The sequence below is a fragment of the Pelobates fuscus genome, chromosome 10 (genome assembly GCF_036172605.1).
Source record: "Pelobates fuscus isolate aPelFus1 chromosome 10, aPelFus1.pri, whole genome shotgun sequence".
NCBI lineage: Eukaryota > Metazoa > Chordata > Amphibia > Anura > Pelobatidae > Pelobates > Pelobates fuscus.
In genome coordinates this window covers 51,389,084-51,415,970 of record NC_086326.1, presented here as the reverse complement: position 1 = coordinate 51,415,970, position 26,887 = coordinate 51,389,084, and the positions used below count along the sequence as shown (strand labels likewise).

Below are 26,887 nucleotides of genomic sequence, written 5' to 3'. Positions count from 1 at the left end.
ATAAAAAATCAAAGCATACATATTATATTGGCTTGATTTATTTTAGTTTTTTATATATATATATATATATATATATTTTACATTTGCTTTTACATATATCTTTTTTTTGTTTTTTTTTAAATGTATCTCTTACATGTGCTGAGAAAGCAATTATACACTGTACTTAACACTTCCTACTTTATATAATAGATTTTTGTCGCAAATACATTTCTCGTGGTCGAAGCGTACTCTAATACTTAAAAGGTTACACATTGTGGCTATATGAAATAATATTTGAACATGTTAACTTGGCAAGTGAGAGATTCCGTATTGCATAAATCCACACTTATGATTTAAATGTATGGTATTTGATTTTATCCAGTCTGTTTATATAGCAACTCTTTCATTATGTGAAGTGCAGGAAAAACTGATTTGTTGATGTTTTGATTATGTATTAATGTTTTGTAGGTTGAAATAAGCCCACTGGAAAATGCAATCGAAACCATGCAATTAACAAATGAGAAGATAAATAATATGGTCCAACAACATATGAATGATCCCAATATGCCCATCAATCCTCTCTCCTTGCTTCTAAATGGCATTGTGGATCCAGCCGTGATGGGAGGATTTGCAAATTATGAGAAAGTATGTCTTGCATTGCATAGTTCTACTTTAAAAAAAAAAATGTAACTAGTAATTTTATATTTTAACAGGGTTGATATATTTTGGGGGATAGCTTGCCACATTTTTACAGGTTTGAAATAAGCTTTCTAAAGTTGATAATTGCAATATATTGTTTTAATCTGAAAACAAGGAAAAATAAATACCTTTAAAAATATATATATATCAGAGTACTCTAGCCTGACATTTGTTTATTAACATTCCTTATATATCCAAATATACTCCATAGTCCATTTAGTTGTTAAACATACTGACCTGTGGAGTATATTTAAATATACTATATGCGTACCTAGAAGCATTGTAGTGGTTGAAGGTGATCACTTTGCGTCTCCAACTTTATAAGGTTCTTAATCAGTAATGTTCTCATCGATGATGGCTAAAAAAGGTCATGTAGTACCAACATGGCTATATAGTATTAATATGCAGAAAAGGGTCATATTTTCATATGTTAATTACAATTACATTTAAGGTAGCATGTTTAGAGTATATATTAATTTGTGTAAAAAATAAAAATCTGTCAGGAATTTTTAAAACTTGGTAATGAGAGAGGTTTTAAGTCATTTTGAATTTAAATGAAGAATATGTAACATCTTTCCAGAGGTATATCAAGGGTATTTGGCTATCAGATTTGTCTGTCGGCATCCCCCCTCCTCCTTGCCACTCCAAGCACCCATAGCCATCATGGCTTATTAATGGGGTTATGGTGCAAGGAGGCTATGGGATCTAAAACATAATTTGTTTCTCCCTCCCCCCTTCTGTCACCCAATTGTTTTTCCCACTTTATCTTTGACCACCTATGTCCACTCCCATTTGTGCCCATTCTCTGTCTGTTCACAGCTACACCTTTCTTGATCTCCCACTTTCTCTGGTGTGTCTTTCCCTCCAATGTTGTACAATGTGTGAGTGATATCGAGGCATGGTCCTCTGCTTAATCTGTCAGTGGAAGTGCAGCTTAGCATGCACAGCATGTGCTCAGTTGCACTAAAAGACAGGGTAGAGGAACATAAAAACCCTCAGCCGCAGCCCTGCTTGGCTGCAGTACAGAGCTAGGAGAGTAGTACTGCATGCAACACCCACCCCTAAAAAAATCCTTGTACATTCCTGATTTTAATGCTTCTTTGGTGTGATCGAAAAATCAAAATGTAACAATATTGTATCTGTTATTGCCAAGGCATTCTTTACAGAAAAGTACATGCATGAACACCCAGAAGATCACGATAAGATTGAAAAAGTAAAGGACCTGATTGCATGGCAGGTAAAGTCTTTTAGATCACATTACTCAGAATGAAGGGTTAACAAAAAAAAAAACCTCTTGAGTCTGCCCTCTCTTCTGACACCCTGTCATTATTGTGGCATATGGAATTTTCTGGCATTTACATGCCCTATAGAGGCAAAGTGGGAACTCATATTCCAGTTTGACATTATCATCTGATAAATTTAGATGGGAAATGTGTAGTTAACCCACTGTCTTTTGCAACTTGATTTGCACGTTCCAAGTGTCAAAATGTAAATGCCTGGAACAATGAACATTTAATTTACCCATGCATTGCCGTGCAAAGAAAGCTTGAATTGTCCGCAAAACACTTTTGGTCTTTTCAATAACATATATAACACAGAAAACAACAATGTATTGTCACTAGAAGACGAAGTTGGGACTGTATACAAAGTCGCAGGAATATTTAAAGTGTCAGATGACAGATCTTTCTTCAATTCTTCTAAGAGCATTTTTCTAGTGGGGTCTGTAATTTAACAGCTCCAAACATCTTTTACAATACAAAAACACAAGTTATATAATTATCTTCTGGCTTTTAGAAACTGTAAGCAGCTTTTAAGATTCAGAGTCCAATTTTGCTGCACCAAGAACTATTTTGCCACATGCACAATTACACATTCATTTGCTCAGCTCACAGAACAGGGCCAACTGAGAGGTGAGTCAGTCATGATTTTGCATAATAGAAGGTCCAGAAATCAATCAATCAATTGTTGTATTAAAATAATAATAAGAAGAAAAAAATACTGTAATACAAAAAGGCGTAATTTCATGTTCTACTGTTATAAGTCCTTTGTATAATGAGGGCAAATAATGGTAGTTCTTGGAATGTTTTGTTCTAAAGGTCTATTGATTGATTCGATTATTTTCCAGCTTAGTTAGTGAATAGGATAATGCTCTTATAATTATGCTCTCCTACTGTGATTTATCACGGTTTTATGTACTTTTACCTCTAAAAACGGCTACAATTAAAGAAACATACACAGTATTTTGGCTTTAAAAGTACAATGAAATTAATGTATGCATTCAGTGTATGATATTATATATATTAATATTATTTTACAAAATCTGCAGAGTTGTGACCAACCTGATTTTATTTATTTTATAAATATATTTTTTTACAGTTCCATTTGAAATTCTGCCAAAGATCAAAATATTTATGATCATTTAAAAACAAGGAAACACCCATACTCGCCTTAAATAATATTTCCAAAACAATGGCAAAGAAAATTATGAGGGGAAAAGCCAGCGGGTATTTAATATGTGTTAACTAGCCCCTAAATCCTTTAACTAGTTAACGGCTTGTTCCACTTAAGGTTCCCTTCTTGGCTGAAGGAATACGAATTCACGGAGAGAAAGTAACGGAGGCATTAAGGCCCTTTCATGAACGAATGGAGGCTTGCTTTAAGCAGCTGAAAGAAAAAGTAGAGAAACAATATGGTGTCAGGACACTAGTAAGTATTGCAAAAAATATGTTGTTTGAAATAAGTGATGCCATTAGTAGTCTTTATAAATGTGCCTGATTAGAAAATCTAGCATCAGAAATTATACTATTTGGATACTTTCTTCATTAATATTTAGAGTTCACTAAGGGTTACCTGTGCAGACCTCAAGTAGATAAACTGTGTATTTTCCAACCCTCCCAAAAGCCCATATGTTAGCAGTAAATTCCCTACTTTAGGGTCCTGTCTTGCTTACCAGGGTTTGTTCTCTAGTATCCCACCTTTGGGAACACCAGGTAACTCTACCCAGGAAGTGTAGCTATCCTTTGGGCACTTAGTAAGCCGGCCTGTGTGACAATGTGCATCGTCGCCAGGCTGATCTGTTAATTCTTTAGGTGGACCCACTCCTTTTCTGGGAGGGTCTGCCTCATCACAGAACCACCCCATTTACACCCTTCCCATCAGTGTCCCGCATCACAGGGTGCAGTTGTTGTGGGCAATATTGTTCACTCCTTAACTTGGCAGAGCTCTGAGGCATTCACAACTGCAAACACATAATGCGTCAAGGTTACTAAATCTGATGGGAACTGTAAGACATACAAAACCACAAGCCATGGTCCTCTCTCCTGCAGAGTACCTTTATAACTTGGGGGGGGGGGGGGGGGGGGGGGGGGAGTGCTATTTTAAAAATGCATAGGCATTGTGCCAATAATCTCATAGTGCCATTAACACTGCAAAGAGTTGGTAATGTTTATGATATTTGGAGTTCAGTTTATGTAAAAATTGACAGATATCCCATAAGTGGGGATTATACCACTGTATGCGATATTCACTAGAGCTGGTCATAGCTCTTGTTCATGTGAGTGCAATAATTTTACTTCTTAAGTGTTGTCCGTCAAGCCCAGACATATTGCACTATCAGGTCGTTCTGTCTTTTCTTTTTCCACATACGGAGACTGAGAAGACCCAGACCCTTCACACCCCCAAGTATAAAAGAATCAAGAAACCACAGCTGGACTTATTCATTTATCTACTTAGAGACTATTTTATTCTGTATATCTTATTTTTATTGGGACAATATTTTAGTACTTTTTTCTGTGGCGCAGCCCTTCTCCATCTGTTTTCTTTTCTGTATGTTATTCTGAAGGGTTGAGAGGGATTCCCTTCTTAGGGTTGCTGCCTTATTTTACTTCTGTTATTTAGCGCTGACCCATTTTGTTGTTAAGATCTATACGTGGGCCTTATGCCACAGGCTGTTGTTTAGGGGAAAGTCAAACGGAACTGTTAGCTACGCAGTGAAATCAGTCTGGTTTGAGAACAGCACATAGATTTCCCTTTAAGCAGCAATCTGCAATGTCTCCTGTGCTTTGTATTATATGCAACTCAGTGATTGTTGGACAGTTTGCCTTGAAAGGTAGCTATCATGCATTATTATAAATTAATCAGCTTATTTCTGCAGTCTCAAAGGAATCATCCATACTGAAACCAGTAAAGTAGAAGCCTGTAAGACACTGAGCATGATAGATTGATATAATAAGCCATTAGACTTCTGCTTGATGTGATTTTTTTTTATCTAACCCAAACAATAATTGCATGTGCATCTTTATCTCATTCTTTTCTTTGAGTAAGAATGAGCATGTTTTACAAATAACTCATTTTACAAATGTATTGCATTATACTGTGTCACGTGACATTGCAAACGCAGTGCATTAAATTGTGATGGTGTGGAAGCTCTGGATCATGTTATTGAGCTGATGTTTGTTTGGCTCTGCATGATGACTGTTTAACTAGCGTGAATATTTTAATATGATTTCAAATGGCTACCCATCAGAAAAACAAAAGTACCTTAAAACTAAATTCTGACATTTTTTGATGCCCCCTCTCCAATTAATTAAAAAAAATGTTACTGATGTAGAGTATTGTGGAATATCTCCCATCCTGTCTGAAAATAAGTCTCTTCTTCAATAGTAATACAAATAGATACATTTAGATTAAGGAGTTACATGTCTGTTCTTCTAGAACTGCATGCTAAGATTGTGACTCAAGACTTGACATAGACATGCTTGGCAATTTTTTCTCTGTAGTTCTTGTAGAATAGTGGTCCACATTTTCCTAGTTTAGTTTCCGTAGATCTTGTAGTATAATGGTCCCCATACTAGTCCTCAAGGAATACAAACAGTCCAGGATTTAAGCATTTTCTCCCAGACTGTCCCTTTAAATGTAGAATCTTCTATAAACATGCAAACATGGCTCTATTGACCATTCAATGTGTTACAATCACCAGAAGTCTTAGTGTCTCAATTAAGATTAGGGATGTTGACATTATTAGATACCTTACATCAGTTTTAATATGAAACATTGATAGCCCACCAGCACTATGCTTAAACATGTCAGATGCTATTTTGATAATGTCTTTCTAATCCCTATTCTAAGGGCTGACAAAGATGATGGAGTGTTACCACGACTGTCTACTTACACTGTATAAATTAATCAGCAGTCGACAGAGTACAAAATGTATGCATAGTTGAGCAGCTGAATATATTTAATTTTGTTTCATTCAGTCAAAAAAATGAGACTGCTCCGGAGGCATCTGAAAATGTTCAGATTCTAAATACTTCATACTGCAACCTTAGTTTAAATATAAATTATTTCTCATAAGTATTCTGTTTATATTTTTTTTCCTTCTTTCTGGAGTAAGTAAAATACAAAATAATAAATCCTTGTTAGCGTTTGAAAACTGCTTTTATTTATTATAAATGATATTAATTTGTAAGGTATAATATATATTCTTTCACATCTATTTATATTTTCAACTGGCATGTATAAAGAAGTAATTTTATAATTATATATGTTTTTTTTCTAATCATAATATGTAATATAAGGATGCAGTTTTGGAAAGGGTTGCATTTTACCTGGTAAATTTATCACATCCATGTAATACACATTTGCATTTGCACATTTCTATAGATTGTTTGTTTTGAGAAGAACAAGCCAATAAAATGTTAGTAAATTTAATATTCTACCCTGTAGTCCTCATCCTTGGATGAAAGACGTGGAAACCGACCTAGATCTATGGTCAGATCATTTACAATGCCATCATCATCAAGACCTTTGTCAGCAGTGTCCGTGTCCTCTATATCTTCTGATAGCACACCTTCACGACCAGGATCTGATGGGTATGTAGTTTTACAACTGTTTAATTTTGTTGGATCTCCTTCCATTGTGTGATTGATTCTTGGTTTATGCAGTAGATGACTTTGGAATGTTGTACACATTCAGTTTTCCACAAGCATAAACCTTTTAAAGGGACATAACCTACCCATTATATTTGCCCTAGCACCTGTGCTATTTGTCACTAGAATATGTATCAAAAGATTTGCATACATTAAATAGCACGTCCTTTCTGTTTGTATTAAACTGTACTGTTTTAATGTTTCAGATTAAGTATGTTTTAAAATTATTACCTACCAATGCCAGAAGTAAATTGCAGTGCTGTCATTCTCATTATGAATTCCTGGAACAAATATGCCTTTTCATGCTTTACGTATGCATGAGTACTATATGCAAATATTGCAACACAAGAAATGAGCCTGAAATTTCAATCTAAATAATTTATAGAGTTAATGTTGATAGATTTGACATTCTTGAGTATTTACAATCTTCTGTTAAGCAGAAACTATCATGATTTATGCACATCCTTAACTTTCATATTAATTCCTGTTCCATTAAGAACCATGGTTTTCATGGTTGTATTTGTGGATTGAAGGACTCTGTCACGACATTTATTATTTTACTCATCTTCTAGAGAAATGTTGATGCACCACTAAGAATTGATTTCTTGGAGAATTTCTTATTTTCATTTATATTTATCATAAGCATTAGATTCCTCTCATGATAATTAACCCATTCCACTGCGAAGCAATTTGTGTAAAAACACAGAATACCGGATTCATGGTTATTTTATATTTATTTATATTAAATCGACATAAAAAAAATCAAAACAAATTTGCATTAGAATTATCTAGCACTTTACTGCCTCCACATTTTACCATATTATCCATAACAAAATATTGTGCCATATATATTCCCCCAGTATATTATTTGACCAGAAATGGCACATTGTCTAAGTATTGCATCTTAAAATATATCCTCCTTATTCAAAACTTCAAGATTAACTGATTATAAATTCAGTGTATTAAGATTTTCCTCATAAAAGGTTTAAACGTATAAAAAAATGTAATTTATAATAGACAGTCTGTGTCTTCGTCTATCACAGTTAACATGTAAGCCATATTCAGTTCAGACCTTAGATGAGTCTCTCGGCGTCCCGAGACAGCAGCGTGGTATTGCTGTTTTAGATTCAAGTAACGGTCCTCTGCACGGTCTAGATGCTGGCTGGTAGCAGTGGGAATCAGATCCTCTCCAGACGCGTTTCTCAATGGATATATATTGTTAGGTGCCTAGATGTCTTTCCCAAGGACACACTGTTTAGATGGCCAGAATAGGACTTAAACCTGGGTCTCCCAGCTCTAACACAGTGATGTTACTGCTGCACTATCCAGCTGTTATTTAAAATAATGCATGTGGTCAATGGTCACAGCTATGTCCTCTGTTGTACATCTCATTATCAACTGCTTAAAATTTATACAATAATTGACATTTTCCAAGGCTACATAGTGTAAACCCAAACCACATACTCACTGTTTGAAATAGACTGTGTCGTCATGAAATGCCTATTGACATTTAAGGAAGTCAAAAATTGTAGTCCAGTTGGTTTTCACATTTCCACAGGCAGAATATATATACTCTCTAGCCTGATCTATTCATGATATAGTTGACTTTGGTATTGAAAGTTGATGTTTTGCATATTTAAAATGTTTAGATTGCCTTTCGGCTTTCCTAATAATGGACTTTGCATATTTGGCACATTTCCCGGTGCTATTCAATTTCAATGAACTCAGCAGACAATGTTTCAGGGATTGGCAATGACAAATAACCAATTGGCAGCAAAATGCCCGTGTACTTGTTCAACAGGGAATGTTAAAGCATGGAGCATTGCGAGACCTAAGTTTTGAGCAATAGCCTGACTTGTCTGAAACAACTCTATCTGTTACAAAATAAGTAAATAAATCATCAAATGCTAAATAATTAAAATAAAAATGAACTGAGCATTATCTTGTTTTCATCTGGCAGATGCTTAAAATAAACTTGAGAGCTTAGAGCCAAATAACTAGCAATATTGCTATGGCAAGTTAAATCAAAATAAGAAAAATGTTTTTCGGTGAGTTTCACTATTAATAGTTACTGTTGTACCAATATCTCAAAGCATGGACTTCAGGGCACTTAGCCAATGAGCATGGTCATGCATCGGCCAGGATTTACTCTGTAGTGACACCCACCTACTCCTATTGTATAAGGCCGAATGTGGCCTCTGAGCTAGGGAAACACAGGTTGTCAAACTGTAATGTGGGATGGTGCCACATTATAAAGGTCATATCCTTTATGCGCCAAAGAAAAAAAACAACATATCTATTATAATATAAAAAGATGCAATACAGTGAACAAGAAAAATAATGTGATTTGGGGGTTGTGTATCATTCCAAGGATTCCAGAACCCCACAATGGCACTATTTTCTCATAGTACATCTCCAGACATAAATTTGATGGCAAAAGTACTTTTTTGTGCTAAAAAAAAAAAAAAAAGACGAACTAGTGACATATATGAATAAAACAAATACTGCAAAGCAATCGAAACCTATTAATGTACCCCCATATTTACAGGAAAATCGAAATTCAAATGTATATAATGTGTGCGGCTTCTATATTGATCGAGAAAGAAGGGTTTTAAATTATTGGTAGTAATTAGATTGAACATTGTATATTCCAGGTTTGTTCTTGAACCTCTCTTACCAAAGAAGATGCATTCTCGGTCGCAAGATAAATTGGATAGAGATGATCTAGATAAAGAGAAAAAGGACAAAAAGAAAGAGAAGAGAAACAGCAAGCATCAGGAGATATTTGACAAAGAATTTAAAGCTGCTGAAATTCCATCTCAGCAATCTGAAGCTGTTATTCTTTCAGAAACGGTAATTTTTATTACAAGCTATATCTTTTACCATTCTATAAGTTTATGGTTATCTCTAATTATTTCACATCTTCTTAAACATTCATACTGTCCTATTCTCTCTGGCATTTAAAGAATTCCTGTAGGCACCATAACCACTTCAACTGATTGAAGTAGATTTGTGTCTGCAGTCTGTTTACTCAGCATGTAGTAGATAAACTCTTTCCCCTGCAGCCCAGCCAGCAATGACAGAATGCTTGGATATCACACCATTCCAATTCATACCAGAGATGGGGGCAGTGATTGGCTGTGAGTGCTCAGTGGATGTCCTCAGCCTATGACTGCCCGCTCTCTATGGAATGCCTTAAAGGAAAGCAAAGTGCTTTTCCCCCTAATTTCCCTATTGGAGGCAGGGGGTCCGCCATGGACCGAGTATCTCTACTAAATGATCAGTAAATCATTTAGAAGTGACGCAGGACCCAGTGCCCACAGTGATGCCAGACACTATTACCACTGCAATCCATTGAAGTTATGGTGCCTACTGTGTTCCTATAAGTTAAAATAAAGGCTAAACTATTTTCTTGTGCCGATTCTAATACTTTTCTTAAATAAAAAAATAAAATCTGAAATTTTATGTTGACAATATTGGTGTACAAACCTAAAATACCAAGCTTCATATAATATTGGATAATTTTTTTTGTTGTTGTTCAAATTACTAAGTTATCATAAAGTGCCGTGCTGTAGGTTATTGCACTGTGAGGAAAGCATAGCACTGTACATATAAGAGCATATAATACTTTTAAATGTCCCATTACCATAAACTTGTTATGGCAAATTGATCGCATATATGGTTATTTGTTAATCTTTCTAGACGTTAAAACACTACCCCCTTACCAGTTTTGCTAGGAGGTTATTCAATATATTTACTGAAAACAACATAAATGTTGCTATGTTAATATATATGTTATACAATATATAGCTTTGATGCAGTTCTGTCCTACCTATGTAAAATAATCACCAATATTATAATGCTATCAACGTAGGCATTGGGTTTTTATGGTATTTCCTATTGCAGACAAGTAGATAAACTTGTTAGTGATTTCTGATAGGAATACAACAATATTTTTCTTTTTTTCTTTTTTCTTTGTTAGATCTAAATGTACAAACACCTTAATGGACAATAGTGTATTGTTTAATATGCCATTTATAATACTGAAGACAATGAGGATCCCATTTGCTCCAGTGTGTTTTAAAGTTATAATTCTTTGACATTTCAGATAAGCCCACTAAGACCGCAGAGACCAAAGAGTCAAGTTCTCAACACTGCTTCTACTGACAGACGATTCTCTGTATCTCCAAATCAGGCAACGTCACAACAGCCACCACCAGTTACTCCAAGGGCTAAATTGATATTTAGCTTGCCAGGTAATGCTTCAAATCTATTTTTCTATATAAAGAACGCTTTTCAATGAATGTTTAAATATTTAATTCTGACACATGCTCACTCAAATCAATTTCAAAGCAACTGACATCAAACAAGATTATTTCTGAAAATAAAGGGATATTTTTAATATAAGCTCACCGCCGATTATTTTCTTTTTCTTCAATTAAAACATACAGTTATTCTTTTAGTGCATCTCCAGGCATATAATTGTACTGTACTTGGAAGGACCAGTTATCTGCTAAGGTTATGCACATTCTGATGGCTGAAACGGTCCCAGAGTGGATGTTTAAGATGCCAGGCAGTTGTGTATGACACCAGGCTTCATTAACATGCACACATTCTTGGCTACCTGCACAGACTTTGGTGGAATAGGCTGTGTTGTCTACCAAAGCGTAAAGGGTTCTCAAAGCACACATATTGCTAATGCAGAAGTATATCCTAGGGTTCGTGTAACATTTCATTATTGTCTCATTTGTTCAATTCCCCTTTTAATGTAAAGTGCTGCGGAATAAGCTGGTGCTATATAAATACCAATAATAATAATAATATAACTGCTGCTCTAGCAATATTCTGAATAAGGGGCCAAACTGTGGGTACTCATGAGCCCCTTGGTTTATGTCAAATCATTTAAAAACAGTTTGGGGGCATGCTTGCACTATAACTACTACATGTACATACTACTAATTTGAATTACAAATGCTTAGTTTAATCTGCATTCACAAAATGCCATCATATTCCTTACAATTATTCTTAATCTTGCCATATGATTTTTTTAATTTATTGTTTAAATGAACTAAAGTTTGGCACCTACTTCTTACACAAACTGCATCTGTGCATATTTGTCTATATGGAGTATTGAAAGATAGAGCATACCATATCATTTTGAATACTTTATATATATATAATGCTAGTTAGCAGTACATTTAAGACTTAAATAGAACTTATTCTCTAAACATATTGTATACAATTTAAAACATATGCACATTTTTTTTAAAACTGTCAAAACATATTTTCTTTTACCGTTTTAGATATCAAATGTCTCTGTGTAGATTAAAATGTTTTATACATAATAACATTCTGAAAGGCATGAGATTAATTGGAATTGAAAGCATTATGATGCCACCAATCTGATATCTAATAAATTAAAAGCAGTCTTTCAGTTTCACATAACCTACACATCACGGTTTCTTCACTATTACAGGATTGACAAGGGATTTGTAGGTCGTATCCCAAAAAAGTAGGTAAAATAGTTAAATGAACATTCTAACCTTATAAGTTAATATATTATTTAAAGGTTACCTGTACTTGAATTTTTATGTATGCTCTTTGAAAGAGCATACCATTTTATCTATACGCTGTGCTAGAAAATGTATAGATTTGGAGAAAAACCTACTTAAAAATAACTTTCTCCTAGCTTTCAGTCAATTCCAGGGAGACACTGAATGCTAAAGCAGGTATGACCTGCCACAGGAGGTTCTTCTGCTCTCCTAAGCATAGCACTTGTGCGGTGGTAACAACTCAGCCAGTGCTTCTAGCTCTGACTAGGGTGTATAGCCAGAGGAGTGGAGAACGGCTCAGAAAGGGGTATTACATGAAGAGTAACTCCCACAAAGCCATGCCGCAAGCGAAGGTGATTAATTCTCTATATTTTACATAGAATATATCATGTATCTTTGCGATATATGGTGTATTCAATGTATATTGGAGCATTTATGGTAAGTTTATTTTTTTCAATGCAGGTTCACTTTAATGAGTTCTTTATTGTTGTTATATTCAGAGCCCCCCATAGTTTTGATTAGTTTTTTTGAATTAAACTAATATATTTGCCTTTAATTCAGCACTGGAACAGTGTCCTCGCTACAGCTACTCTGCCTTCTATGGAATCGGACATGGAGTGCATTGTGGGCAAATTGCTGTGTTCCACTGTCAATACTTCTCTTTTGGTGTCATTATATTGTGCAAGATCATGCCGAACGAATATCCAAAAGTCTTAATGAGATTCACTATTGTGTTCCTCGTAAAATGTAAACATTGCCATTTCTCTAGAAATGACTATTTTAAATTTTCAGAGAAAACGGACAGGATATTTGCACCCAAACGATTACATTAAGATATAAAGGTTTTAGTTTTCTACATAAGACCGTAAATGTAAGGGAACTCTGTTATATATTGTGATGTTCATAGCTGGTAGAATTAGTACTTAATAGGAACATATATGCATTCAAACAATAGCAGTTCAGAAAGGAGTCCCTGCCTTATTATGGATTTCCCGTTTCAGAAATCCCAGTGGAATTGTATTTGTTTATACACACAACTTTCCTCTACAAACACTGTACATCCAATTAAAGCACATGAATTTACCAAAAAGATTCCCTAGATTATATGGCACTGATAAAGCAATTTATTTATGTAAATGTATAAAAACGGCAATAATTACTTGATCACTGCTCGATAGAAAATGAATATATTGATGTTTAAATGTACCATTATCTCAATTGCACAAATGTATTCACATTATTGTAGCCAAGATGAAACAATACTGTTTCCCATTTTTACTACATCCACTGGTGCCCTGATATAATTGGGCAAAATTACATCAACATTATAAAAAAAAAAAAAAACATAGTATATTTAGATACATATATACAACAGCCTTTTGGGACAATCTCTCTTCATAAAGTTATTTGACTTGATACTTCTTAATATCTGTTTTGATGTTATACAATGCACTTAAAAATCTGTATAACTATTACAATGCATTTCCAATTGCTATAGCTAAACACGCCATTTGCAGTAAGAAATATTTTTATTTTTAATGCTGCTATTGTCTACTCGATAACATAAAAAAAAAACACCAATATAAATGTCAAGTATGGTTGTAAAGTGTATACAACGACTAACAGAAGACTAGTATAAACCGTATTTTAAAATTGGACTCCGCTTTGGAAATGTGACTGGTAGCTGACTGGAGAGGATGCACATAAAAAGAGATGCTGCCTTGAATTATACTGTCCCATACCCTCCCTACGATTTAAACTTCAGGCCTCCAGAACCTATTAGTCTTCCTGAGCAGATTCAAAAGCGAGTGATAATGTAGTATTTAACCAGGATGTATATATTTTACTTCCTCTGCTTTTCAAGTAAGCCCAAGGTTCTTTTCTTGGTAGCTAAAGCCCAAACCTCTAGTCCTAGCTACCCATCTCTGAAGACGTTGCATGGCTTTCTTAGTACAATGGCTGAAGAGGATACATTCGTGTCTGTTTTGGACAATTGGTCCTTACTTATTTAAGCCTGTATGCCTCAACAAACTGCAATTCACTGTGATGGTTTCCACGGATGCAGGAGAAATATTTCCATACTTTCCATGGGGTCAGTTCATTGTTACGTTGCAGTGGATCCTCATACAAGTAACTTTTTCAGTCCAATACTGTGTTGCTTCTCATTTGCATTGACCCTGTCATCTACATTGAAGTTTGCATCTGTATTGTTGATTTTTCGGTTTTACTTCATCTTGTAATCCCCAATGCACCATATATTAATTCATTTAAGATCCTCATTTTCTTGTTACATTTTTTTTTTTCACACTGGACACACTCTATCCCATGAAAGGTTTGGGAAGTTTACTTCCTTGTTGAGTGAATTGGAATATTTTGGTTATGCAGACTTCGCCTTTTGCTTTTAGAACGCTTTGACATGAGTCCACCTATGTCTTTTTTCTTCCTAGGTATGGAGCTGAACGGCGTAACTGCGGCAGAACCAGTGGATGTCCCACCACCGCTGCCAGTCAAAGGAAATATGTCAGACTACGGAAATGTAACAGATTATCAGGAATTCATCAACCCCTCTTCACCACCACCACCGCCCCACAGGGTAAAATTCTATATATATTGTCTCGTATTCTTAACTTATGAAGATAGTTTGCAGTGTCATAATATACTGAATTGCCATTACTATTATTATGATAATAGAGGTCGTTCTGATTGAGGTTTAAATGATTCCAGATTAGACAAGTCAAAGTATTTTGCAATATTAGCATAATGGTACTGAACAATAATAATGATGTACACTAATTTTTTTTTTTTTTATGTGGTTTAAAAGCTAGTTACCTCTAGGGTAGTGGAAACTGTATCTCTACCTACTTTATCATTTGTAGACATTTCTGGTCTCTTACCTTCTCTTTCTCGATGCTCTGAGCCAGGAATATTTAATGTTACTCCAACCATTTTTAAATATTTTTTTCTTCTTAAAGGGACACTATAGTCCCCAAAACAACTTTAGCTTAACGAAGCAGTTTTGGTGTATAGATCATGCCTCTGAAGTCTCACTGCTCAATTAATTGCCATACAGCCCTAGTCACACCACCCTGCATGTAATGTGCACAGCCTTTCTAAACACTTGCTGGAAACTATAAAATGAGAGAGATTCCTGGCACTTGTTTTATATATGTGTAGCAGCTAGGACTTCCCAAACTTGTTAGAAAATAACCTAGTTATTTTAGGGTTCTTGTATTGCATTGTTAGCTTAATTTAAAATTTCTTATTTCCTTGTTTGTTGAAGGGTTACTATAACCCTATTGAGAGGGGGGACCTTTTTGGAGTAATATGCCCTACCTGCACTGGGGGGTGGTTCCCCCACTCAAGTAAAACTTGTAATAAAAAGTGTGTTTTTACTTACTTTGAATGCAGCACTTGGAGAAGCTCCTGTAACTGCTCTTCCGTACCTCCCTCTGACATCACCTCGGGCCGAGTGTGGTCCAATCATAGGCTTCTCATCGAGAAGGAGGTTAAAAACACAAAACAAAAATACACTAATACACACAGAGGTAGTGCACAGAATTGACATTAGGCCGCCTGAAACCCGGTTCTGAGCCGACAATGGCAACTAGCTACCAGCACACAATTAACTATATCTCTCTATGTGCAGTGTTTCAAGCAGAAACACTTCACATACTGACTCCTACCACTATGACAACTTCAAATCACTGAAGTGGTCATGGTGGTTGGAGTAACCCTTTAATAGCCTCCTCTGTGTGAGTTAACATTCAATTTACAGAGCAGGAGATAAAACTTCTAAATCAGGTTAAGTCTGATTAAAACCATCATTGCCAAGCACTAAAAATCAGTGCTTTCCTCCCAAATGGTCAAGGGCTCACAAGATTCAAGGTGCTAGCTCCCGATTCCGTCACCCTGGGATGCTCTCAACCCTTTCTACTACAGCTGACCCTCTAATGATTTCAGCATCCTTCCCAAACTCTCCTCTCCCACCCTGCCTTATGCCCCTTGTTATTTACATGACCTGTTTTGCAATATGTTTAGTGATGTTTGTATACCATTGTATGCATTGCCACATTTTCTTATTTTTGTACCCAGATCTTCATACCCTATAAAAACTATACATTGGAAAATATTTACATTTTTGATCACTAACTTACACAATGAACTACTCTGTAACTTTTGAGATCTTTCAAAATAAAAGTGGCTTTGACCATGAAAATGGACTTTGATTGTCATAAGAAGAGGAACGTAGAAAAAAATATATAAAAAGATAAGAAGTAAGGATAGAAAATGATAGTGGATATAACATAATAAAGGAGCTGAACGTGAAACGTGTTTGTCTATGAAAGCACAGCTCATAACAGCCTCCTTTGAAAGGAAAGCTGCTGAAATCACCAATAATGTCACAGAATGAATTTTCTATGCTCTTTATAGACCCAGTCTAATACAACTCTCTCAATAATCTTCAAATGATTCCCTCTGAGAATTCTGATGACCGAGAGTTTCTCTAATGTATCTGTATTGCTACCTCATAACTAGTAAGGAAGGAGAATTACAGCATGAGAAATAAAAGCACTGAAGACACACACACACGCCTATTTTGTGAACACAAATCGTTTTCACAGTTACCAAAAAGAAAACAATATTACTAACAACTTGTTTGATTTGTAAACATTTTAGAATTAAAAGGAAACCGTCACCAAATGCTATGGGATCAATGCATTGATATCCATAAATCGCAAAAGAGTGGTGAAATGGATAACAAAATGGAGAGGCTTCAAAACAAAAATCTATGATACTATCAAATGCAAATAAGTACCATAACCACTACAGGCATGGTGTAGTGGCTATAGGCACCATCACACGGTTTGATAGAGAAAAAAAAAAACACAAAAACCAAGCGAGGCTCTCTCTCCAGGCACCCATAAGCTGTCCTCCCCGCAGGTGCATTAATGATGTGTATTTTTTCACTTTTACATTACTAATATCAATTCCATTTTAAATTAAAGTATTTGAGGATTGTAAGGATTGTGTGAATATACATTAAGGCCTTTATACTACAGTAGAGACTCGCAGTTCTCAGAATATTAATACACTAATGAAGATCAATTCCATCCACCCAGGACAGCAGTGATAACCTGAGAGCAGTGGGATAACTAGACCAGAGTTCCTCAACCCTCTCATCAAGGCACACCTAACAATCTAGGATTTAGAGATTATCAAAGTGTGTCGAAGGTGTTTTTAGTCATTTTTTTCTTTTTCTAAACACCTTAGACACTCCCAGGTATTTCTTAAATCCTGGGCTGTTGGGTGTGCCTTAAGGAGCTTTGAACTAGACCATAGGATGCTCAGCCAATCACTATAATCCAGGTTGGATGAAATTGATAATATTAACAATGCAGTGTAAATTCCTCATCAACAATGCATGTGGTGAGGGATCAGGCTACGGGTGAAGAGGAGAAACTTGTTTTTCTGTCAAAACTAACCACAATGGTTTAGCAAAAATTGTGAGATGATACCTATAGCCTGTTTCACTAGAACAACTGTACTCAGCTGTAATAGTTATGGTGCCCTTTAAACGAGTGACACGCTATAGATCAGGACATTAAAAGTATTCATAGTTTTCAAAGTTCATGACGAGCTTGATTTTGAACACACTCACGCTACACCATTTTAGACCTTTAAACCGCAGAGTTTAAAGTGGTATTTTTATGTTTTTGACACATAGCCTTGACTGCAGGACACAACACAATCATATTACCTACCTATTTGCACTTGGTGGTGTCTGATGGCGCGGAAATGTCCTCTGGTTTTGTCTTTTTACCTGTTCCATTATAACCTTCTCCTAAGTAATAAGAGAGAAGCAGAATTTGGTGTAGGTATGATTGCCATCATATGCACACTTTTTGGACCTTTTTAAGTTTATCCTTCTCTAAAAATACTAGTTTTAGAATTAAGCGTGGATTCTAGTACATAGAAAGCAGAATTGCAGTTGTATTTCCTTTTTGTTAGACAAAGAGAGAACTCGCAAAATTGCAAGGACAGATTGTTGCTATGTTGCAGATGTGCCTTTTACATAAGCTTCCCATCTACCCTGAGGTGCGTGCGAGTCAGTGAATCTGCTTACAATAGGTAATAATTTGAACTGGCAGACTTCTCATATCTGAAAGGAAAAAAAATATATATTAAATAATATCTATTGGGCACTAGGAATAAAAAATCTAATTTGGTACCAACTTCTATTATGTCCTCCCGTAGTTAAAGGAACTAAATATGCTTCACTATAATGATGTATAGAGGAACGTGTACAAAGTTAAATGTTTCTATAGTATTAAATGGTAGATAAAACAAGGTTTTAAGCCTTTAATAAATTACTATATGTGTTCTGGGATATATGTTGTGTAAACATCATGTCTGATCCTGGCCTATTTCTTAGTTATATACACGTCTGCTTGCCATTTGAAATACACAAAACAAAATGTAATGAATATGCTGTAATATAAAACTAGAAACTCCTATTATTCAATATGAACACGTGCCTCAGTGCTTACCATTATATCTGAATACATATGGGATAAGGCACCTTCAAGTGCGGCATTGTTGAGGGATCTAGGCCTACAAATTGAGCCTTTTCTTATAAAAGTGGGGTTATTCACTACTCCAGAAATTGTGTTTAACTGAGAAGGGAATTGCTTCTAATTGAGAAGGGAAAAGTTTGGAGAAAATATTCAGGGTGAATAGTTTCTCCTAAAATTTGCAATTCTCTTGTCAATTCCTCAAGACTTCTGATTCATTAAATTGAAAACAAACCAAAGAAAAAAAAAAACACACTTGTTTTGGGGCCCTTCACTGACATTTGTAACCAGTGGAATTTTGTACTTAAATGGACACTTTGAGTACCATCACTTTATCACAGTTAAGTTGTTTATGGGGCGCAGGAGGTTTGAAAGTTTAAAGGGAAACTCTAGTGTCAAAAAAATAAATAAAAAATTCTGACACTATAGCTTCCCCCTTTGTCAAGCCCCCCGTCTCCATGGTGCAGAAGGGGTTAATAACCCCTTATGTCACTTACGTGGGTCCAGTGCTGGCTCGGGTCCGCCCAAGCTCCTCTCCTGTCAACGTCAGCCAGCAGGGGAGACCTAATGCGCATGCACAGCAATGACTGCACTCGCATTAGGATTTCCCCATAGAAAAGCATTATTCAATGCTTTCCTATGAGGATTCCGGTGACGCTGGAAGTCCAGCATCATTTCGGAAACCAAAAGTTGCCTTCGTGCCTGGAAGTCCTTCTAGTGGCTGTCTACAGGACAGGCACTAGAGTTGGAGTTAACCCTAGTAGGTAATTATTGCAGTTTATAAAAACTGCAAAAAATTACATGCTCAGGGTTGAGGGTGATGGGACAATGCAATCAATGAGCTAAAGCGGCCTGGGTGCCTACAGTGTCCCTTTAACTCCAAACATTCAAACACACTGCCCATTTGCTCGAACCATCAGCTTTCTTCAAAGGCATGAGACTTTAACCATCTAACCAAGAGAATAAATAGTTGCGGCGCACTCAGACTACAAAAAAGCCTATCTAAGAATAAATATGGGGATTTGGTTTCACCATATGGCCATATGTTGTTAAGCCACATATTAGCGTAGGACCCACCAATATTGGGGCACTTTGAAAGTAGTGGTGGGCTTAACAACATATGGCCATATGGTGGAACCAAATCCCCATATTTATTCTTAGATAGGCATTTTAGTAGCCTTCTTTGTATTATATTTTTTGTAGTCTGAGTGCGCCGCAAATATTTATTCTCTCATTTATGAAGTTTGGTCGCTGCGGCAGCACCTTTCATGCAAAATGCAGGTCTCGGGTGTGCCCCCAATCCTCTCTCTTTAACCATCTAACCATCAGCTTTCTTCAAAGGCATGGAAGCCCCAGACTGGGCCGCGATGAAATGCTGAGAGCGTTAGCTGATGTTCTCAGCCTATCTATAACCATCAATTCATAGAGCTGAAGTGAACAAACCGGTGCCCAGTCAAACTTCCTGATTAAAGCCTCGGACCTCTAACGGAAATAGATAAGCTTAGTAAATAAGCACTTCATTCATAAACTATTTAGATTATAGTGGCTATATATAGCACACGTGACCAAAATGTTTGAAATAAAAAGGATGCTTGTGAGAGAACCGTGCCTGAGTGATTATTCAAAAGAATGCATTGACCTAAATTCTCAAAACTATTGGTACTCGCTAGGTTCTAACATCCACATCATACGCATTCCAGAACTACCAACTATCATACATTTAACAGGTGTCCCTAAAGGATTATATAACATAATAATCTGACACTAAAAGAAAACCTGTGAAATAATTATTTTTTATTGTAGGCCATTTCATTATATAGTGACTTTATATCATTAAATCATTCAGTTTGCGTTACACAAATGTTTTTGTTTTATATTATAATTTAAATGTAAAGCATTTCATTGGGTATACATCTAGGATATAAAGATTAACATTACATCTTGATATTGTACTATGTATACATTTTTGTACATGCTCTTGATATGTATATTTTGTCAAATAGAAAGCAGAATTGCATATACAGGTGGTCCTCACTTTACAACGGCTCGCACGTACGACCAGCTCTCTAGCGTGGGGATTCAAGGGATTCCACACGTTAGAGAGTTGGTCTTTGTTTGGGGAATTTCCCCGAACATAGTTTAAAGGGATTCTTTCCTCTGGTGCGCTTGTTTATGTTCGGAGAAAAAGACAAGGAGAAGGACGAGGTAAAAGGCATGGAAACCACAAAGAGAAGTAGCTGTTTTGTATGAGAGCAAAAACGTATAGCAGTAATGTTTGTACTAAGCCACCTACATTTCCAAAGCTTGGCCTGACAGATTACCATCCACACTTTTGAGCATTTCATTTCTATATAAGCAGGATAGATTATAGTTATCAATGCTTTGTTCTAGTGTTTATGATTGATGTTGAGATTTTAATCTTGGTGTAAAGATTTCTGCAAAAGGGAATGACTTTATAAAAAAAAAGTTTGTAAGGTATTTTGATAAACTCATCTTTCTGTGTTACCATAAGCTTATAAATAACAAATTTAGTCCTGCCACTCAGACTTTAATTTAAAGTGAAACTATATTTAAAAAAAGAAAAGAAAAATAATGACTTTGTGCAAATGTTTGTAAATGCATAGTTCAATTTTGCAACAAATCTTTAAAAAAAAAAAAAAAAAACTACTTTCATTAGCTGCAGAACTGGTCTCTGCCTCTAATGAAGATCTACCCTCTTTTTACTTACTAAATTATTAGTACTTAGATTTGTCAAATAATTCTCATAGAAAACATTGAGGACAAATGTCTGGTCCAAAGCTTCTCAGAGAAGGCAACTTCTTGCACTAAATTTGATGGGACATTAATTCCCATCAGTGGGGCTTTGATTTTTGCCCCCTCCAATATTCACCAAAATGCATATGGGGTTAGCATTCTGTGTGTGCAGACAACAGACACAAACGTTGTACAAAACGGATATTGTCAGCCAGGAAGAAGTTACTCCAGGTGGCTTATTGACAGCCCGAGGAGACAACCCTACACATTGGAAAGAAACTATATTTATCTCCAGAATTAAACAAAAATGTAAAGAGAAGGGCAGCAGGGACATTTTTTTTTGCATTAGAACCACTTCAGTAAGATTAAGTAGTAATGAGGCTTAGTGTGACCCTTTAATGAGAAAAAAAAAAAAGTATATACACGTTGAAATGGAAAATATTAATGGCAAAATTAATTCATCATACTGACCGTTTAAAAGCTGGTTACAAATGAGTTCTATATATGTAGGTGTAGATTCATTTAATGTTTAAAATGAGAAGGGGATGATATATAATTCTAAATGGCATGGTCATGCCCCTGAAAAATGTGTATTTCATAAAGATAGAATTTGAATCAAATACTCATTATGACTGTGTTGAAACTTCACTAAAATTTCAACCCAGTCAAGAGATATACAGAAACAAAGTAGACGGACCAACCTGTCGGCGGTCGCGAGGGCCTGAACCAGGTTTGTCTGCCTCCATCAGCCACCAGACCCACATCAGTGATGTCACTGTTGGGGGACTTTGCTAATTCTGAAAGGTCCCCAAACAGTGATTTGCCTATACCTGAAGCCAAATGTGAACTACTTGTATAACTATGCATATTTACAGGGTTTATTTTATTTTAAATATATAATTTTATATGTGTTTTTTTTCCAGCATCTTCCACCTCCACTTCCTAGCAAGACACCACCACCACCACCTCCAAAGACAACAAGAAAACAGACATCTGTGGATTCTGGAATCATGCAGTAACAAATGTGCCAAATGTAATGATTTAACACTGTTAATAATGCAGAATGTACCTCATCTGGGCCCCACTGTGTCTTTTTCCCCTTACTTTCAGTGCAATCAGCCTAGGAGAGTAAATAATTTAGATTTAACAAAATGTAAAAGAATTTCATTATGAGCTACTGAGTTGTGGATACTAATTTATGTAGAGTAGTATAAAAACCATTCTACAAAATCACAGGCGTGCAAGAAATAAAAAAATAAAGCTAAAATGAATAATGGAATTTTGGCATTATTAAATGTCTACCAGTTCCATATTGTCTTGTACAGAAGTTTGTATATATGATTTTTTTTATTATTCTAATTTAGGTTGTTTTAATTTTTTTTAGATACTGTATGTGCTTTTAACAGGATTTTCCTTACATTCTTACATTTATAAGCATTTTGTTTATACATTAACTGGTGAAAGCTTATAGTTAATATTCCAGTGGTAATGTAACCTACCAACTGATCAATATTATCATTTGTAGATTTGCATTTTATTATAAAATCCATGTGTATGCTTTGCTATTGTGTTTTATAATCACACTGTAGACTTTGTTATATATAATTGACTAAAAAAAAATAAACAACGTGTTTACAAAGATGTTATTTTTCCGATAATTTTGGACAAACTACATGACTTAAGGGAAAAAAAATATGTTTAGTATGTTATGTATCATATGTTGTTGTTGCAAAGTGGAAATGGTATACAGGTTTATTATTTCTACATCCAAACACCATGCTTGTTGCATAGATTGTGGTGCAGAGAGATCCCCTGTTCCTCTATTTATTGTATGTATTTGCTTATACTTCTAACAATAAGCCTACTGTTTTCATCCATGTGTCAGGAGCATGTACACAATTTTGTTTGGTAAGCTCATGAATGCCATGCATCCACACAGCAAGTTCCTGTGTCCACTTAAAGAAAGCCCAAGCTTCAGCTGCATGAACAATATGCAGATCCTGCCCTGAGAACAGAGTTGTTGTTTTTTTTCTGACTATACTGAATATTCCATTGGTGCACTACCCATGGACAAAGGTGAGGATGGGGGTGGGGGGGAATAAAGGGGGCTGGTGAGCACTGCTGCAAGTCAGCCTTTCTTGTCCCCTATTTGGCAAGGCTTATCTCCCAATCCGATAGGCTGCAATGTACTTGAACAAGGTAAAATCATCTGCTATTTTCTAGCATGTTGCTGCTTTAGGCATATAGTTATCTGAGTAGAACAATGGAATAATGGAACATCTGTATTTACGTCTTAAATTGGGGGCACTATGGAAAGTAAATGGACAATCAGCAAAGGTGCTCGTATATATGGTATAATGCAGATAACCATAGACCTGTGCGATTTTTCTGTACTAAAAAATTGATATTTGTGAAAAATTATAATTTCCACAAACTTATAATATTTCTTTTATGCAAAGTTATAATAGAAAAAAAAAATAAGCTTTGTAACAGTGGTGCACAGTTTCCATTATAATTTTTCTTATTTAATGTATACAGCGCTGGATTATCCATTGGGGGACCAAGGCGGTTACCTAGCACCCTGGTTCAGACAGGGGCCCAAGGCTCCAACTCTAAATGGGCCGCCCTTGAGCCGACAGGGAGATTAAAAGAGCTCCCCCAGGTCCTCTCTCCCTCCGCTGCTGGCTGCAGCATTTCTGTACTAGCGAGCCAATGAGGGAGATCTCTGATCTCCCCTCCAAATCTGCAGAGCTGGCAGGGGAGAGTGAGGCATGGATGGTTCTTGGTGCTATGAGTATAGGGCCGAGGAAATCTCATAGCGTCCCTGTGTGCCCATCTGGGGCGCTGTGGCACACAGTTTGTGAACCGCTGGTCTATACCACATCCAGGAGATGCAGTGTGTGTAGTGGATGCAGTGTAGTGCATGCCGTTTCTTTGTAGTAGATGTTGTGTAGTGGGTGCATTGTCTGTTTTTGTGTAGTTGAAGCAGTGTAGTGTGTGTATTGTGTAGTGCATGTAGTTGATGCCGAGTCTGGGTGTAGTATGTGTCAGTGGTGTATTTTGGATCTGTGTTGCCCTAGGCATGATGGAACTTGGGCACCCCATAATTTACAATGCCATACCTCTTCCTGTTAAAGACTAACACACACACTTTGACTGACATACACACACATTGATTTGACAATCTGACAGGCACAATCACTGACTCCCACTCACAGACAGACTCACTGACAGCAGACACACACACTAACCCCCCCACCCCAACATTCACAGATAATTTTTTAATTCTAATTTAAATCCACCCAGCCTCCCTACCTTTGGAAGAGCTGCACTGATTTGTTTACCTGGGCTGCTTGGGCAGGGAAGGAGGCAGACAGGCATGCAGGCAGTTGGACATCTAGCTGAATTCAAAGGCAGGTGGCAAGGGAGCGCTGATTTGTGAACTCTTTCTGCTCAGCTCCCTCGCGCGCCGCAGAGTTATGCCGGGAGCAGAGAGAGCTCACAAATCAGCGCTCCCTCGCCGCCCACCTTGGAACTCAGCTAGCCTTTTGCCACCAGGCTATCAATATTTTTGCCGCCCCCTGGAAAGTGCTGCCCATGGCAAATACGTCACTGGTGTGTGTGTTCAGTGCATGTAGTGGATGTTGTGTCTGTGTGTACTGCATGTAGGTTGTGTAGTGGATGCTATGTGTATGTGAATGCAGTGTGTGTGTATAGTCCATGTAGTGGATGCAGTGTCTTGTGAGGGTTGATTTTTTTTTTTTTTTTATGGGTCCCCGCTACCATGTCCTGTGGAGATGGGCCCAGAAGTCTGATATTTCCCTCCTGTAAAAGTGCCACCTGGAGCCGTGGCCCCACTGCTGCCAATGGACAGGCCGGGGCTAGGTACAGACAGCTTTGAGAGCACCTCTCATTCTCATCTCTGGCGCTTTTCGATGATTCATAGTGCCACAATCAGTGCTCTGAATCATTTACTGAATGTGGTGCAGACAGCTTTAAAGGCACCCTCTGGATTCCAGCAGAGATTCTGATCACCCTCCACTGGACCACCAGGGAAGGTAGTAAGGTGAGGATGGGGTGCAACACACACACACACACACACACACACACACACACCCCCTCCCCCCATATGTCTCTATGAGAGGGGTCCCACTCTGCCTAGGGCCCTGGGCAATCTTAAAATATATACATAATAATATATATACACACACAAACATAAAGATGCATATATGACAAGTAATAAATCATATGCATGATCATTCTCAAAAGCACACACAGATTATCTAGATAACATCCCACATGAAAACAAATGGATGTTTATATTAAAATTGCTGCATAACACATTAAATGTCAGAGGAATCTGCCAAAGATAAATGCATCAAATATTTGTATACAAAGATGTGTAAAAAACAAACAAAAAAAACTAAGAATAGAGCATTGGAAGTAAAATGTAAGGAACATTTTTATAATCGTGCCCAACATTTAAGAGGCATAATGGCAAGACTAGCACACGACTAAGCAGAAAGAGTCTATGTATTCCTAGACAATCCAGCTCTTCCTATTATCATTGACAGTAATGTACATATTCCATAAATCCAAGGCCTTTAATTGCTGTACAAAGGAATTAAAATAGTGGCTCATGGCTTAAATTATCTTGAGAAGCTTTGTACATGTTTTTTTTCCGCATGAATGGCACCTTTGCCTTGAATGCATGCAGCTGCTGTATAGGCTCTCAGAGAAATGCTCCAAGCGCAATATAGTATGGAAGTAGTGCAAAAAATTGTGCTACACTAATTCTCCACAAACTTACAAAGAAATGCATATAATAAATGTGTCAAAATATCAAACAATGGAACCACAGAGATGTCACATCACTGTTCCATGTGGTGTGCCAGTGGCCCTCGGAAATACAGGAAAGACCAATTGAGCTATATCTATGGAGGATCTCGCGGGATTCTCCATACACCTCAATGATGTACCATCGCACATGCACGAGAGTACAGCAGTGACCTCTGTTCTTGGCTCTGAATTGTACCGGCCAGAAGAAGATGGCAGCACCTATGAGATACAGATTCAGGTAAGTAAATTTTACCTTTGTTTGCTCCCTATTGCAACTGGACCCCCGGCAGTGATGTCAGCGTCTGGGGTCAAGTCCCAGATGGTGATAGTTACACTTTAAAAAAAAAAAAACACATTAACTGGAAAAGAAGAAAAGCCAGTCACTATGACTTGTTTGGGGGAAAAACTGAACTGTATGTTCCTGGATATTTTCAAGTTATCTAAATTATCATCTCTGACATTTATAGCAGAAACTGTAAAACGGAGTTGAATTTCTTTCACCTAATACATAGTGTAGAACAATGTGGTTCTGTGCTTACTCACCATATGCTCAGCTTCTCTGTTA

General features: G+C 36.6%; 1 protein-coding gene across 3 annotated transcripts in view; it reads left to right on the top strand.

Moving 5' to 3' along the window:
• DOCK1 (dedicator of cytokinesis 1) overlaps positions 1-23,122 on the top strand; it is a 369,359-nt gene extending 346,237 nt beyond the window's left edge. For 2 of the 3 annotated variants that reach the window (XM_063434591.1, XM_063434590.1), the window contains exons 45-52: positions 448-624; positions 1,832-1,915; positions 3,247-3,384; positions 6,403-6,548; positions 9,260-9,458; positions 10,714-10,861; positions 14,605-14,750; positions 22,407-23,122. In XM_063434591.1, coding sequence (XP_063290661.1) covers positions 448-624; positions 1,832-1,915; positions 3,247-3,384; positions 6,403-6,548; positions 9,260-9,458; positions 10,714-10,861; positions 14,605-14,750; positions 22,407-22,502 — 1,134 coding nt within the window. In that variant the 3' untranslated portion in view covers positions 22,503-23,122. Of the gene's footprint in view, positions 1-447; positions 625-1,831; positions 1,916-3,246; positions 3,385-6,402; positions 6,549-9,259; positions 9,459-10,713; positions 10,862-12,081; positions 12,118-14,604; positions 14,751-22,406 lie in introns of those variants that run through there. The other variant, XM_063434592.1, reaches the window with a different exon arrangement.
• Positions 23,123-26,887: the final 3,765 nt, after the last annotated feature.